This window comes from Cervus elaphus, chromosome 31 (genome assembly GCF_910594005.1).
Source record: "Cervus elaphus chromosome 31, mCerEla1.1, whole genome shotgun sequence".
NCBI classification, from domain to species: Eukaryota; Metazoa; Chordata; class Mammalia; order Artiodactyla; family Cervidae; genus Cervus; species Cervus elaphus.
This window is the reverse complement of record NC_057845.1, coordinates 42,199,828-42,216,760: the sequence shown is the minus strand read 5'-3', so window position 1 is coordinate 42,216,760 and position 16,933 is coordinate 42,199,828. Positions and strand designations below refer to the sequence as shown.

Below are 16,933 nucleotides of genomic sequence, written 5' to 3'. Positions count from 1 at the left end.
CGAAACCGTAATTACATTTGTACCAACCTAATTCTTTCCTCTTTCCCGCCTGCTTCTTTCTTCATTTCTACTCTGACAGAACAAAATTCATAACACATAGTCTGTATCATATAATATCTTAATCTTCAACTCATCCAACTTTTATCACTGTTTAAATATATTAAATGCTCACCGGCAGTCTTTTTACTTAAGTTCTGCCAATTATATCTTAAATGAATGAAGTTCATCTTTGAATAGATTGGTTCTTTAAAAGAGGCTTGAGTACAGTTATCTTACATGTTCAGAGCTGCTTAATTTAAAATTTTTTCTTACCTTGAGTATCAGTTTGATTTTATATGTAAGGTTTTGGTTCATGTGTTCATTCTCTGAGGGTTTTGTGTTTTTTTTTTTCATTCTTTGAGTTTGGGGAAAAAAAATGCTCTTCCATTATTGCCTGACTTTTTTATGTTATTGTTGTTGTCTTTCGAGAAGTTTGATACTAATTGAATTCTCTTGCCCTTATAAGATATTTAATCTTTGTATTGAAGCTGTAAAGATTCCTTTAAAGTCAAACAGTTTTACAAGGATATGTATTGAAGTTTATCATTGGGTTAGTTTTCACTGTATCCAATGAGCACTTTCACTATTTAGATTCTAGAAAACTTTCTTGAATTATAGTTTAATGTTATTTCTGTTCCATTTGTCTTGTGTATCTTTTTAGAATACCTTAATTGTAAGAAAACAGCCTTCTTTGCTGTTTCAGTCACATTCATTTAAGCCACGTTCTCACTGATCCTTTTTACTTTTTTCAGTTTCCTTTTCATTGTATTTGTTCTTTTCTTCAACATTTATTATCATATTTTCATTAGAATATTATTCCTTGTGCACCTTGTAATATTTCTGACATAATTTTGTCACTGTTTTGTATTTCTTTTCTGAGATCAGCCAACTCTTTTTCTTCCCTGCTTTTTGTCCATTTCTGTTCTTAGTTTTTGAGTTTCTGTTTCGCGGTGTTTTGCCATATCCCCAGTTGCTTGTTTGAGGACATTTAATTAAGTTTAGTGTTGTGTTCCAGTTTCCTTCTGTTTTACCATCATTTGGGGGGATTAGGGGGGTTCCATAAACTGAATCGCTGAGATTCTCATTTTTTTTCTACTTTTTTTGTTTAAATAGGTAAAGACAATGCCTAAGTATTTCTGTGGACAGTGCTGGCAGTTTGCAGTGGTTTACAAGTTTTGTAGTTTATCATAAGTTCATGATAGCCCTCTTCTGTTAGTGTAGTAAATTTTTCTTTCCTACCTTTTTTTTTTGCCCTCAAGAGAAGAGGCTGTAGAAGGGAAGGGATTGTATATCCCTTTTTTTAAAAAATATATATATATCTTGCAAGATCCTAAATTTCCTGCTCTTATTTGACTTCATCCCCATCTTTGCCGTACAGTTTCCATATCTCTCTGCTACTTTTAACCTACTTCTTCCACCAAAGTGTTTCCTTTCCAAAATTGCCCCATTCAGGATTTCTTTGCTTTTGAGTTCCTCCTCTGAGGTCAGTCGTCTTACTTACCAGTGGATTTAGTTTTCAGTATTTTCTAGCTATGCATAGGATATCTTAGGTGTCTTTGTCTTCCCTGATTGGTCTTTCATTAACCTTTGCCAGTTAAGTTACTTTTAGACTCCATGAAATCTCTTGATATGTTTTAGGGATTTGTGACCCTGATAAAAATAAAATAAATTTCATTCTTGGAGTTTCTTTTAAAGTTCTGTTTGTCAAAAAAATTATTATTTTACAACAGTTTAAAGTATAAATTATTTCATTTCATTTGAAAGAAGTGTTATTACAATAAATCATCACTAATATTTTACTTATGGGCAGGAATTAAAGAAGTGATCTTTAATCTTAATGATTATGGGTATTTTCCATAGTAGATTTAAGAGCCATGTAAGAATTTCACGTGAGATAAAGTCCTGGTCTGTGAAAACATGATCTCAGGAAGGCTAAAGTCATCTCATATCTGTTTACCACAAAAATACATTGATTACTGTGAATTTTTTTTTCATTAGAAGCTGGATGGGTACCCACATTTAACTTAGATTTGTTCCTAATGCAGAAGCATCATATGAGGTTGGTTGTTGCATTGGAAAGTACAGAAGCCACATGCATTTCAAAAAACCTTAGTGAATCTTTGTACCCTAAAATGGTCAAGCTGGTTTGTGGACTAGAACAGAGAAATGCTAAAGCTTTGTCTCTGTAAATGGTGTCCTTCAGAATGTTTTTTCTAATGTTTTGAGACAGGTTAGTGAGGAATTGACCCCTGTCTCATTTCTCATTGTCATTCAACTGGATAAACCTAGGCCATGTGATGCCGACCCTACCTAAGAACTCCTATTTGTAAACCCTTACAGGAAATATTAAAAAGTCTTTGACATCTTATAAGTGGTGAAAAGTTTACTTTTCCAGAAAATCTTTGAAAGAAATTCCTTGGTATGCTGTGTGTGTCTCACCTGTGATGCTTGGCAGCACTTGTGGTTTTGCTGAAGTCCATGCAGTTATGACTCACTGCTCTTCACACTAGTGTACCTGGTGTGAGAAAACTCTGCCCGCTGTCCTGAAAGAAGCTGCCAACTTACTAAGAGCCAGGGCCTTGAGTCGTTTACCTTTTCTGAGTATGGAGCTTTCCTCTATCCAGAAATGTGCTGCTTTTCCAGAGAAAAAGTCTTGTAGTCCTCAGTTCGGGTAGAAAGTTTCACAAAAGAGAAGGAAAGCCTACTTAGAAAAATTTGATGAGGAAGGTTGGTATTGCTTTGCAGACATTTTGATCCACATGATTGCAATAAAATTTTCAGTCAGGACCCTTTAAGGGTCACCATCATGGGAACTGATAAAAACTTGGGTGCTCTTTTGTCCATGCTGCCATTATGAAAGAGAATATTGGAGGAGGCAACTTTTCTTATAATCAGAGAAATGTAAAAGTTTTAGAACTAAGTATATGACCTCCCTTACTCTTGGATTGGTTGAAAACATAGCTTTTAATATAGTGCTGTGATGAAATTTGTCATTTTTTTAATATTGAGGCTGTAATAACTGGCATAGCTCACTTAAGTAGCAGTGTGGAAGCAAATGTTAAAAATCACTCTAAAAAATCACTCTTAAATATTTTTTTTTTCTCTCTTTTTTTTTTCACTCTTAAATATTTTAAAAGATAGAAGTTATGTTAGGAAAATGTTTATTGCAATATTATTCACTGTGTAGAAAAATCAGAAGCAAGCAAACTTCTGACAATAAGGAAATTAAGATATATCCACTATATGAATAACCCTTTTTGGCTGTTATTAATTGTTTGCTGTGAATGTTCTCTCACCTATCTTTTGGTGAACATTAATGCACATTTCTGTATCTAGGAAAGGAATTGCTTGTTCCCTGAGTGTCCATATGGTCAGCTTTGGTAGATATTGCCAAGAGCCTCTGTGGTAGTGCCATTCCACACCCACCGCCAATGTGGGAGAGTTCTACTTATTACTGTCTATTTTTTTCTTTTATCACACTTCTAGTGTGTATAAACTGATATCAGGTTGTAGCTTTGCCTTATCTAATGGCTAATGATATTGTTCTCTCTTCATGTGTTTATTAGCCATTGGGTATCTTCTGTGAAGAATCTTGAAGTTTTTAATGCATTTTTTCTATTGGATGATTATTTTATTTGTAGGGGTTCTTTTATATATTCTGGTTATGGGTTCTTTTTAGATATAAATGTTACAAATATTCTCCCTTTCTATAGCTTTCCTTTTTATTCCTTTATATTGGTATCTTTTGATAAGCAAACATTAATTTTAACTTAATTTTAACATTCACATTAATTTTTTTTCATGAGTAGTATTAATACTTTTTGCATTCGCTTTTAAAATCTTTGCCCTCTTACAGGTTATGAAGATGTTCTCAGGGTTTGCCTCTAAATGCTTTAATTTTTCCCTTCTGCACATTTAAACCCTCAATCCATCCAGATAGTTCTTTGTGAATGTGTGAAGGAAGATAAAGGTCTCACGGTCCATTTTCTCACATGAACCTTATTCATCTTAAAATGTGCAGATACTGGATCTGTCATTTATTCATGAACAAAATAATGCTGGAATAGCTACTTTTCCCTGAAATCAAAATGAACAATGACTAAGTAGTCCTAATCTTTCCTTCTTTAGAAGGAAAGGCAAATCCATTCTTGGTGATATTACTGAGTCCCTTTTAAACAGTAATTTGTCCCTCCCCACCTCTCTCTCTCCCCTTTGGTAACCATAGTTTGTTTACTGTGTCTGTGAGTCTATTTTGTAATGAATTCATTTGTATTATTTTTTAGATTCCCTGTATAAATGAGACCATATATTTGTCTTTGTCTGACTTAGTTCTCTAGGTCCATCTATGTTGCTGCAAATGGCAATGTTTTGCTTTTTATGGCTGAGTACTATTCCATTATGTATGTCTGTGTGTGTGTGTGTGTGTGTGTGTATATATGTATGTATATGTGTATGTATATGTATATATACCACATCTTTCTTTTATCCTTTCATTTGTTGATGGATAGTTAGATTGCTTCTGTATCTTGATTGTTGTAAATAGTGCTTTGTGAACACAGGGCGGGGTGGGTACACATGTCTTTTCAAGTTAGAGTTTTTGTCTTTTATGGATATATTACCAGGAGTGGGATTGCTGGATCGTACGATAGCTTTATTTTACCGTTTTCCATAGCAGCTACACCAGTTTACATTCCCATCAGCAATGTAGGCGAGTTCCCTTTTCTTCATGCCCTCTCCAGCATTTATTATTTGTAGAATTTTGCTGATAGCATTCTGACAGGTGTGAGATGATACCTCATTTCTCTAGTCATTAGCAGTGTTGAGCATCTTTTCATGTGCCTGTTGGCCATCGGAATGTCTTCTTTAGAGAAATGCCTGTTTAGGTCTTCTGTCCATTTTGATTAGGTTATTTTTCACAATTGACTTCTGTATATCAACCTTGTGACCTTAGCTCCCTTACCAGTTCTGGTTTGGGTGGTGGTGGTGGTGATAGAGGTGAATTATTTAGCATTTTCTACTCACATGATAATGTATAGTCTATGGAAGTACACATTACTCTTATTAAAGTGATTTGGTGGTGACTTAGTCACTAAGTCATGTCCGACTCTTGCGACCCCATGGACTGTAGTCCCCCAGGCTCCAGGCCAGAATACTGGAGTGGGTTGCCATTTCCTTCTCCAGGGGATCTTCCTTACCCAGGAACTGAACCTGGGTCTCCTGCGTTGCAGGCAGATTCTTTCCCAACTGAGGTATAAGGGAAGCCCATGGAGTGATATTGCTCAACTTAAAATATTTTTAGAACTTTTTATTCAGAATTTGTTAAAGTTACCGTGCGCATAAGAAAAACTCATTTTTATTTTTATTAGTTGTTGGTGCAGTATCTTTTCTTTCAATTATTTTCTTTTCTTCCCTTTTATCTTAATAAACTTAGATCTGTTCTGAGGGAAGATCTGTTATTTTTTACATGTCTGTTAGACCTTAAAGAGTAAAACTTGCTAGGCAGTTAGATACATGCTTCTGAAGTTCAAGGAAAAGGCTATATAGAGGCGTGAATGTGAATGGTCATGTCATAGTTAAAACTGTGGGACTGAACATGACAGAAGGGGTTGACAGAAGTCCAGCAATTCTTGGAAGAAAACTTGAGAAGATCTGTAAAAGTTTGGAGGGGTCCCTGTGCTCAGGAATCTAGGGGCACCCTATGGGAAACATGTTAAGAATACCACCGATTAACTATTGGTTCATTTATGAGCCACTTGCCTACATGAAATACTTTAAGTTAATTTTTTTTTAAATTCCTTGTCACTGTTTTAATTCCTTGTCACTTGTGTTTCACAGGAAATTGAGTCATTATAAGGTCAGTGATGTCTGAATACACTGTTTTTCCCTTTGCATCATATGAACAGTTTATTACTTGCTGTTTTTGTTTTTTTTTTTTTCTCTCCAGAGTAATATTCTAGTCACCATTTTAGATTAATGTAATACCTAGTTTGTTCAGCTTGGTGTGCTATTATGATTCTGTTAACCTACATCGTAAATAATGTTGACTTTATGAATCATACCAAATATCTGCTTTTCTTTCATCCTAGGCAAATACTGTGGTCTGGGGTTGCAAATGAACCATTCAATTGAATCAAAAAGCAATGAAATCACAGTGCTGTTCATGAGTGGAATTCACGTTTCTGGACGAGGATTTTTGGCTTCATACTCAATTATAGAAAAGCAAGGTAATTTTCACCTTATATGATGATTCTCACGTTTTACAAATTCTGAAAACAGAAATACGGTATTTTCTTTGAGTACCTGTTATCTGAGATTGGAATAGCGTAGGAAGATTGAACAGTTTATAACACATACATAAACCTGACAGATAAATCAATTTCAGAATTTTAAAAATTAAGTATATTAACTTTTTATAAAGTCCTTTTATATACTTACCTTTCCTTAGCAGAAGAAATACTGATTTTTCGACTTTTATAAGATTGGAGCACAAGCAATAACTTTTTAAAAATCTGTCAGTTGCTGAAATGATCAATTTAAAGCTTTATTATCCACAGGTTGCCGCTTCATCTTACTGTGTTAAAAACCATATTACCATTCTTTCCTAAGAAGCGTGTTGCATACCAGCAGGGGTAATGGGGAAAGTGCTCTCTGAGACACCGCAACATAAGCATGAGATGTTTTCTAAATTGTTGATGTTTACAGTATGAAGGGGGAATTAAAAACAAGACTATTAAGTGGGACAGAATGGAAAATTAACTCAAATCTCTATAAGCTAAAATGCAGGACTTGAATGAAATCTCTCCCAAGTTTTGGTCACTGTAGCATTCGTTCATTCCCCTCTGCCATTGGGTTCTTGTGGTGAGAAAAAATTTTTTAATTTTATTAATACAAGGGCATATGAAAGAAATCATTTGAAGTAGAAAATTGATAATTATTTTGATATTCAACAATGACTTAACTATGTTGGCCATTTAAAATTAAAAATTAGCCTCTACTTTATGTTGTGTAAATGAGAAAGTTGTTGAGAACCTCCTTGGTGTGAGAATGTCTGGGAATGAATGGGCCTGGGAATGATTCAGGGCGGTGCCAACTGTTCCTTCTCTGCTGCGGTGGGTTTGAGATACACTCTGTGCCTCATTAAAAGTTGCGTTAAGAGGATAAGAGAGGGGAGCGGCTGTGTGTAAAGGAAGGTCTGCTTCCCCTTAATCTCTAAGCTATGGGAAAAGGTGTGATAGAATCCCTCAGAGTGAAAAAGAAAGCTCATTTGAATGGAATAATGGGAAGAAATGAGCTGGAAGTGTTGTGCTAAATAAACAGTTAATGTATTTGACAGAACAAGGAGACTAAGGCAGTGGGGTGTTGTAGAAGGGGCATTGGGCATCTGGAATCAGAGCTTGTCTGTGCCAGGTACCAGCCAGGGGACCTCTGACTGGTCATGTCACCACGGTGAGCTTCATCTGCAAGTGGGTTAGTTGTGAGGACTAAATCTAATAATGTATGTTTAGTGTTTTAGGCCCACATCACAGTAGGCAGAAAACATGTTAGTTTCACCCTTTCATTACTGTACAAACAGGTATCTCGTTTTTTCCCACTGTCCACCCTCCCACTATCAAGAGAGTAAGGTGGAAAACAGAGTGAAATGATAAGCTTCCTATCCTTTTCAGTTTTACTTTGTGAAAGTCTTGGGTTATTGGGTGAGAGGATAGAAGATAATTAGCTGCTTATTCTCCTTAAGTTTCTTGTTGCAGGGTCAGTTTGAATTATTTATTCTGCATTTTCCTGTTTTCCCCTTTCTCTGTTATTCATTGAATTAAAAGTTTCTGGAAAATAAGTATCTCCTCTTAAAAAAAAAAAAGTTTCTTACATTGGATATTTAAATTATGGAGCTTTTGATCCAAAGGGACCTGAATGTCCTACGTTAGAGTTTCTTAAGAACTTGCAGTCGTCTCAGATACCAGAAGCAGTGTCTTATAGACATGTATACATCTGTGCTAAACTTCAAATAGCTGTGTCACTATTTTAGATGAATGTTCAGTTCCAAAGACTTTTTGAAATATCCACCATAATCTGGAACTTCTTTATAGTAGCACTGTCCAAAGTCATAATCATCTTGGGAAATCCTCATTTCACAGCTCACTCCTGGACTTTTTCTTAATGTTTTTTGTGCGTTCTTGCCCATCCATCAAGCATTTGTTTTATTTGAAGTGAATTGGCTAAATTCAAGAGAGCACTGGTTGAATCTCATATTACTTCTTCTTGGGTGGCCTTTCAGACATAATTTCTTGTAATGACTTGTTCATTTGAAGGCTGGTTGGCTTTCGTTTAGAGTCTCAGTTTGTTTCCATCCAGGAAACCTAGCTGCCACACTGAATTCCATGAATATTTTCAAGGAACATCACATGTGCCAGCTTGATAACCTGGTTGAAGGTTGAGAGTATTTGGGAATGCAAAAGTGGTAAAGACCTTGCTTTACTGGCTTCCTCATGTGTTAAAGTGTCACAAAGACTTGTTAATGTTATAGTGTGATATGTTATTGATAGAGTCATGATTTTGTATGAGATAGATTACTTTTCGTTACTTCTTACAGGAGCCCATTGCAAAATTATATTCCCTTTAGTGCCTTTTTTCCTGCCATATTCCTGGCACTGGGAAGACAGCAGTAAATGAGACAGAGGCAATCACACCTTCATAGGATTTGCAGTACAGGGTTGGAAAAAGGCATTAGACATGTGGTTGTTTAATTGCAGTTACAATAAGTGTGATGAAGGAAACATTCAAACAATAAGAGGCCAGAGGGTACAGGTAGTAGGAGACAGATGAAGATTAAAGCTCTCTTGAAGAAACCACTCCTGAGCCCAGAACCAAAGGATTAATTGGAGATTCCAGACAAACAAGGACGAACACTGTAGGGAGAACAGCAGATGCAAAGGCCTTAGGGGGGGAAGGAACTTTGAGGGAACTGGAGAAACAGCCAGCTCAGCTGAGGTGAAGTGAATGAATAGAAGGCCCGTCACATTATTCAGAACCTTGTGGCAGATGTAAGGGTTAGAGTTTTATCCCCAAAAAAATTGCATGGAAGCTATTAGAGCAGAGGAGTGATATGATTGGATTTATGTTTTTGCATTTCCTTGATCAGTAAAGAATGGGCCAAAGAGAAGGAAAAATAATTGTAAAGAGGCCAGTTAAAAGGCTGTTCAGAGGAGTCTGGATCAGAGATGATCAAATTAAGAGATCTTGTTTGGGAAGATCCCCTGAAGGAGGGCATGGCAACCCATTCCAGTATTCTTGCCTAGAGAATCCCATGGACAGAGGAGCCTGGCGGGCTGTGGTCCATGGGGTCACAAAGAGTCAGCCTAGAAGGAAGTGATTTAGCATGCATGCATATGATGCATGTTATAAAAGTAGCTCCGGGATTAGGCCAGATTCTAATCTAATTCTTTTTAAAGACTTTTGAACCAGGCGTGTCTTTTCCAGGGAAACATTTCAAAGAGTTAGTATTTGGTCTGCACAAGTTCATGTTGAAGTAAGAGGCTCTGGACACAAAGAAGCCTCTGGGGTAAGGTGCTGAGTTGCTGTGGTGTCTTGGGCTCTGCACCTGGTGTCCTCTTCCCTTCAGGGTCTAATTTTTATAACTTTATGGTCTTATTCCTCCTTGTTATTTTTAAAATCTTTCAGCAGAAGTTTCCAGTCTTTCCCATTACCAGTTACCACTTTTAATTTTCACCTGTAAGTGTCATTGTTTGAAAGATTTTATCTACCAATGAAAGGAAGTTTCCCTGTTTCCACTGAGTAACATAAAAAGACAGAAAAATATATGAATCAGCACTTCAGTGATAATTGGAAGATCGGTGGTTCTACTCTGACTTGGCGTGTATGTTAAGTCACTTCAGTCGTGTTCGACTCTTTGCAACCCTGTGGACTGTAGTCCGCCAGGCTCCTCTGTCCATGGGATTCTCCAGGCCAGGATACTGGAGTGGGTTGCCGTTTCCTCTTCCAGGGGATCGTCCCAACCTAGGGATTGAACTAGACTTTCTGAAATTGAAATTCTTATCTGACAATTGAAGGGACTCCCTGGTTGCTCAGGCAGTGAAGAATCTGCCTGCAGTGCAGGAGACCAGGTTTCAATCCCAGGTCTACAAGATCCCCCGGAGAAGGAAATGGCAACCCACTCCAGTATTCTGGCCTGGAGGATTCCATGGACGGAGGAGCCTGGTGGGCTACAGTCCATGGGGTTGCAAAGAGTCAGACATGACTGAGCAACTAACACTTTTTCCTTTTCTGACAGTTGAAGATGTTCATGGATTCTGAGGTATCCTGGGGTTAGAAGTTCTGTAGAGAGAACTCCTTACTACTGCTGGTCTTACCGAGAGAAGCACAGCCAGCCTTGCACAGGTCCAGATGCACTTAGATCTTTTAATCCAGAATGATAAATGATGCTGACATTTTTATCCTAAAATGTAAATGTAAAAAACAACATTTACCACAGGACTTGAAAATAAAATAAATTTTATAGATGAGTGCTCTCAATTCCTGGTTTTGAATCTGTTCAACATTAGCCGGTTTCTAAGTAAAGCTCAACATTTCTGGGATGACTCTGGGCAATAATTTTTTAGGTAATTTTAGTTACTGAATAATGAGCTGAGAAGACATACCCACATTTGCATCAATAACTTCACGTCTTTTAAGGCAGCCTCTCTTTGTTATGTGCCATCAATTAGCTGTCTGTGTGTGTGACTTTGTGTGTACACATATCTAGGTACATGGCCAGCTGAAAAGTGATAGTCTGATATTCCTTTTTTAGAACGTGAATTATCATGTAAAAAGTAATGTTAAAGCTTATTACTTCAGATTTCATCAATCCAGAGTTTTATAGTGGTCAAAGTTTGCCTTTTTTTTTTTCTTAGAAACAGGAGCTAGTTTAAAATTTCATGTGAAATAAAGTAATCCAATGAAGATATATTAACATATTCCTTAAGTGGAATTCATAAACACTTGTTTGTTCATTGTCCGCCAACACCTTCGAATCTGATGACACTGTGCATAAGGCTTGGGAACAGCTGAGCCTGGCAAATATTCCCACTTGACAGGGTTATTGTTGCTATATGTTAGATTATTTTTAGAATTAACAGCAATTGTATAAGAAGTTTTAATTGCTACATTCTTTAACTACATTTTTTTTTTGCAGATATTTTCCATTTCTTCCATCTTACATCAGATTATATTAACTTATAAATAAAACATAGGGGCAGAATAGAGAGCTCCTTTCTAACAGAGTCCAGATTTCTGTAACTGGTTGTTGTTGTTTTTTTTTTTTCCTGCTTGGCATCTTTTTGGTTTTGAAAATAGAGCATGAATTCCTTGGATTGTTTGCTACCTTAACTGCACAGTAATTTTATAGGATCCTTTCTGTTTTGAGGACTGTGTTAGCTGCGTTTCTGTTTTTAGTTTTTCTGTTGTGTACCTAGTTTTTGTTGTATCTGGCAAGCAGTTTAAAACTTTTAAACTATTCAGTAAGATTTTATTAATGAAGTCTCAATTTACATGCATATTTTAAACTTTGTCCTTGTACACAAATCAGTGTGCATGGTGTTTGTGTGTACACATGCAGAAAAATACATGTATTTTGTTGTCAGTTTGTAGAACAAAGGTGCTGATGAATAAAGTTTTTACCAGTTTCGCAGAGAAAGAGCATTTATAAACAGAATTAGTTTGTTAAGATGGTGTAACCCAAAGAGGCAGTTTATCTTTGTAAGATAAAGTTTATTTCAAGCTGACAGATAACCTGAAGAGCACCTTGATGATTTTAAGTGTTTTCTAGGTGGTTTGGGTTTTGTTTTTGTTTTTTTCTTTTTAGTAAGTTAGAAGTGCTTTGAAGGGGCTGCACATATATTTGTGCTGACTTGTGCCATCCAGGGGACAAATTCATTCACTACTACTCTTACTAGATATTATGAGTATCCTCGATACTAGATTACAAAAGAATTTTAATGTCTTATAATTTTTAATATTTTTAAATGTCTTTTATATTTTAATATACAATGTCTTATGTTATTTTAACATGTCTTATAATGTCTTTTAATATGTCTTATATTTCATTTTTTAGTATAGAGGCATTTAGGTGTGAAGAGGATTTGATTTATCCATAAGTAGTTTGTGGTCTGTTCGACTGTATCACTTACTGCTTAGGCAACTGAGCCATGCCTACATTGTCTGTTTAAAAACTTTCTTTTTTTTTAATATTTCCATCTGAGAAAATTTTCCCTGAGCTCCTGTTGTGGATTCAGCTTCCATAGATGGTAATGTATTAATAATCTTTCTAGGAGAAACATAAGATTTACTCTACTCTCAGTATGCTAAAGGAAATTAGATGTAAAATACTACATGAGTTATCTCCCACTTAGTAAATATTAGTTACTAATGTCAGACTCTCAATCACGATAAATTACATTTTATTATACATGTAAATTTCCCTGACACTGCATTGCAGATGGTACAAATCAGTGCCAGGTTCCTATTGTGGAAAGAAGGAATCATGCCCAAGGTCACCCAATAATCCTGACATGAGAATCTAGTAGAAAGGTGAACCTTGTCCCTGGTCCTGTGGCTCTTGAATGAAGTGACTGTCTGCACACCTACAATGCAAGGTTGCTGACTGAGCGAGAGATGGAAAGCATGGTGTCACGTCCCTTCAGGCTCTGGGGGGTTTGTTATTTAAAAGAATTTCAGAGCAAATAAAGGAGGAGAATCTGTAGGTCTACACTGTCTTACTTCATGTATTTTTTTCCTTCTGGTAAATAAATATAATTAGTTATAGTGCTTTATGCTTTGTTGAAAGAAAAGTGGAAGTGTTAGTCAATCAGTCATGTCCAACTCTTTGTGACCCCAGGGACTACAGCCCGCCAGGCTCCTCTGTTCATGGGATTTCCCAGGCAAGAATACTGGAGTGAGTTACCATTTCCTACTCCATGCATTCTTGAGTTAGAATAAATACAGGCAGTCAAGTATCCCTTCCCTCAGGAGTAAATGGCTTCAAATGGACAAAACTTATACCCTGCAGCTAATGTAGTTCACATTATACTCGTGATAGATACTAACACCGTTGAGAGTCTTTTCCAATATATTCAATATCACAAAGCTGACTATTAATTGGAGGAAAATCTATATCTCTTTCATAGTCTGTAGTCTCAGGAATAACCAGTGCTGTCAATCAAAAATATTTCTAAGTTGGTAACCAATATGCTGATATGTTTGATTGTATATGAACTTATAAAATATTTATCATATTTTCACAGTATTTTATGTGGATTAGCATTAGATATCATGTTTTTAAAAAATATTTCATGAAATAATTATGAAGCTCCCAAGCCTATTCAGTTATTATGTATTGGGAAAATTTTAATTGTACGTTAAAGAAAGGCCTGTGCATAGGATATCAATTGTGGCTCATAGTGATATTGCTAACTAAGTCAGAGCTGTCTTAGGAAATCTGATGTTGATGTCTTCGTTAAGAAAACCCAGAATCTGTCATCCTGTTATTGAATATTGGCTCACCTTTTTATTTTATTTTTTAATTTTCTCATGCTCTTCCTCACAATCACATTATCCTCCCTTCAAAACCCCACTGACCCTTTCCTCCTCTGTAAAGCCTTCTGAGGTTAAGGAAGGCAGATGTTACAGCAGCTGTTCGTGTAGACATTATGATCACACTCACTTTGGGGTAGACCCTGCTGCTAAGACCAGTGTAGAGTCTGCCCTGTAGATCCCACCTGTCCCTTGGGCCCTGCAAGGAAAAGAGGGATTGAGTGCTGTGGGCTTTGGAAGAACCCCATGGGCATCCTCCTTGCTACTGCTGCTCCTCTGTTGTCCAGAGCACCAAGATGAAGTACGCCAGATGTTTGGTGTTTTGTGTAGTAATGTGTATGTTACAAATATTCTTTTGTATGTATTAAGGATTAAAATTACCAAAAAAAAAAAAAATTTCCCATGCAGAAGCTCTTAGTGAACAGAGTGAATTATATCCTGCTGTTCACTGTGAACATGCTACTGATTTTCTGGTGTTGTCAGACATGGTAAAGTGGATCCAGCATAATTGATCTGACAATGAGTGCTTTATTAGTGCTTCTTCTTACAATCATTATTGCCTAACTGTTATGTGTGTGTACTCAGTCGTGTCTGACTCTTTGTGACCCCATGGGCACAAGAGATACCTGGAGTAACAGTCACATTTGACCTTGGAGTACAAGATGAAGCAGGCAAAGGCTAACAGAGTTCTGCCAAGAGAATGCATTGGTCAGAGCCAACACACTCTTCCAACAACACCAGGGACGACTCTACACATGGACATCACCAGAAAGTCAATACCAAAATCAAATTGATTATGTTTGCAGCCAAAGATGAAGAAGCTCTATACAGTCAGCAAAACAAGACCAGGAGCTGATTGTGGCTCAGGTCATGAATTCCTTATTGCCAAATTTAGACTTAAATTGAAGAAAGTGGGGAAAACCACTAGACCATTCAGGTATGACCTAAATTGAATACCTTATGACTATACAGTGAAAGTGACAAATAGATTCCAGGGATTAGATCTGATAGAGTGCCTGAAGAACCATGGACGGCGGTTCGTGACACTATACAGGAGGCAGTGATCAAGACCATTCCCAAGAGGAAGAAATGCAAAAAGGCAAAATGGTTGTCTGAGAAAGCCTTACAGATAGCTGAGAAAAGAAGAGAAGCGAAAGGCAATGGGGAAAAGTAAAGATATACCCATCTGAATGGAGAGTTCCAAAGAATAGCAAGGAGAGATAAGAAAGCCTTCCTAAGTGATCTGTGCAAAGAAATAGAGGAAAACAATAGAATGGGAAAGACTAGAGGTCTCTTCAAGAAAATTAAAGATACCAAGGGAACATTTCATGCAAAGATGGGCTCAATAAAGGACAGAAATGCTATGGACCTAATAGAAGCAGAAGATATTAAGAAGAGGTGTCAAGAATACACAGAGGAACTATACAAAAAAGATCTTCATGACCCAGATAACCATGATGGTGTGATCACTCTCCAAGAGCCAGACATGCTGGAATGTGAAATCAAGTAGGTCTTAGGAAGCATCACCACGAACAAAGCTAGAGGAGGTGATGGAATTCCCATTGAGCTTTTTCAAATTCTCAGAGATGATGCTGTGAAAGTGCTGCACTCAATATGCCAGCAAATTTGGAAAGCCCAACAGTGGCTGCAGGACTGGAAAAGGTCAATTTTCATTCCAATCCCAAAGAAAAACAACGCCAAAGAATGTTCAAACTACTGCACAACTACCCTCATCTCACATGCTAGCAAAGTAATGCTCAGAATTCTCCAAGCTAGACATCAAAACACTACATGAACTGTGAACTTCCAGATGTTCAAGCTGAATTTAGAAAAGGCAGAGGAACCAGACATCAAATTGCCAACATCTGCTGGATCATCAAAAAAGCAAGAGGATTCCAGAAAAAATGTCTGCTTCCACTTATAGATACTCCAAAGCCTTTGACTGTGTGGATCACAGCAAACTGTGGAAAATTCTTCAAGAGATGGCAATACCAGACCATCTGACCTGCCTCCTGAGAAATCTGTATGCAGGTCAAGAAGCAACAGTCAGAACCAGACATCGAACAACAGGCTGGTTCCAAATTGAAAAAGGAGTACATCAAGGCTGTATATTGTCACTCTGCTTATTTAACTTATATGCAGAGTACATCATGCAAAATGCCGAGCTGGATGAAGCACAGGCTGGAATCAAGATTGCCAGAAGAAATATCAATAACCTCAGAAATGCAGATGACACTACCCTTATGGCAGAAAGTGAAGAAGAACTAAAGAGCCTCTTGATGAAAGTGAAAGAGGAGAGTGAAAAAGCTGGCTTAAAACTCAACATTCAAAACACAAAGATCATGACATCCAGCCCCATCACTTTATGGCAAATAGATGGGGAAACACTGAAAACAGTGGCAGACTTTATTTTGGGGGGGCAGCTCCAAAATCACTGCAGATGATGACGGCAGCCATGAAATTAAAAGACGCTTGCTCCTTGGAAGAAAAGCTATGACCAACCTATACAGCATATTAAAAAGCAGAGACATTACTTTGCCAACAAAGGTCCCTAGTCAATGCTATGGTTTTTCCATTAGTCGTATGTGAATGTGAGAGTTGGACCATATAGAAAGCTGAGCACTAAAGAATTGGTACTTTTTTTTTTTAATTGATAATTTTGAACTGTGGTGTTGAAGAAGACTTGAGAGTCCCTTGGACTGCAAGGATCAAAGCAGTCAATCCTAAAGGATATCAGATCTGAATATTCATTGGAAGGACTGATGCTGAAGCTGAAGTTCCAGTACTTTAGCCACCTGGTGTGAAGAACTGACTCATTCGAAAAGACCCTGATGCTGGGAAAGATTGAAGGCAGAAGGAGAAGAAGAGAACAGAGGATGAGATGGTTGGATGGCATCACCACCAACTTAGTGGATATGAGTTTGAGCTAGCTTTGGAAGTTGGTGATGGACAGGGAAGCCTGGTGTGCTGCAGTGCATGGGGTCGCAGAGTTGGACATGACTGAGGGACTGAACTGAACTGATTATGCATGTGTGTTCAGTCATGTCAGTCTCTTTTTGACCCCTTGGACTGTAACCTGCCAGTCTCTGTCCGTGGGATTCTCCAGGCAAGAATACTGGAGTGGGTTGTCATTTCCTCCTCCAGGGGAGCTTCCCAACCCAAGGATGGAACCTGCGTCTTCTTGCATCTCTGGCATTGGCAGGCGGATTCTTTTACCACTATGCCACCTGGGAAACCCACTGCCCATATGCTGTACTTGGAATGCATACCTTTAATTAGCACAGTTCAGAAGCCTTCAAGTTATCTTTGACTG

At 37.4% G+C, this 16,933-nt stretch overlaps 1 protein-coding gene across 2 annotated transcripts in view; it reads left to right on the top strand.

Moving 5' to 3' along the window:
• The window catches only part of DCBLD2 (discoidin, CUB and LCCL domain containing 2), a 214,941-nt gene that overhangs the window by 167,094 nt on the left and 30,914 nt on the right, over positions 1 to 16,933 (top strand). For both annotated transcript variants that reach the window (XM_043892567.1, XM_043892566.1), the window contains one exon: positions 6,126 to 6,263. In XM_043892567.1, the coding sequence (XP_043748502.1) occupies positions 6,126 to 6,263 (138 nt within the window). The remainder of the gene's footprint in view (positions 1 to 6,125; positions 6,264 to 16,933) is intronic.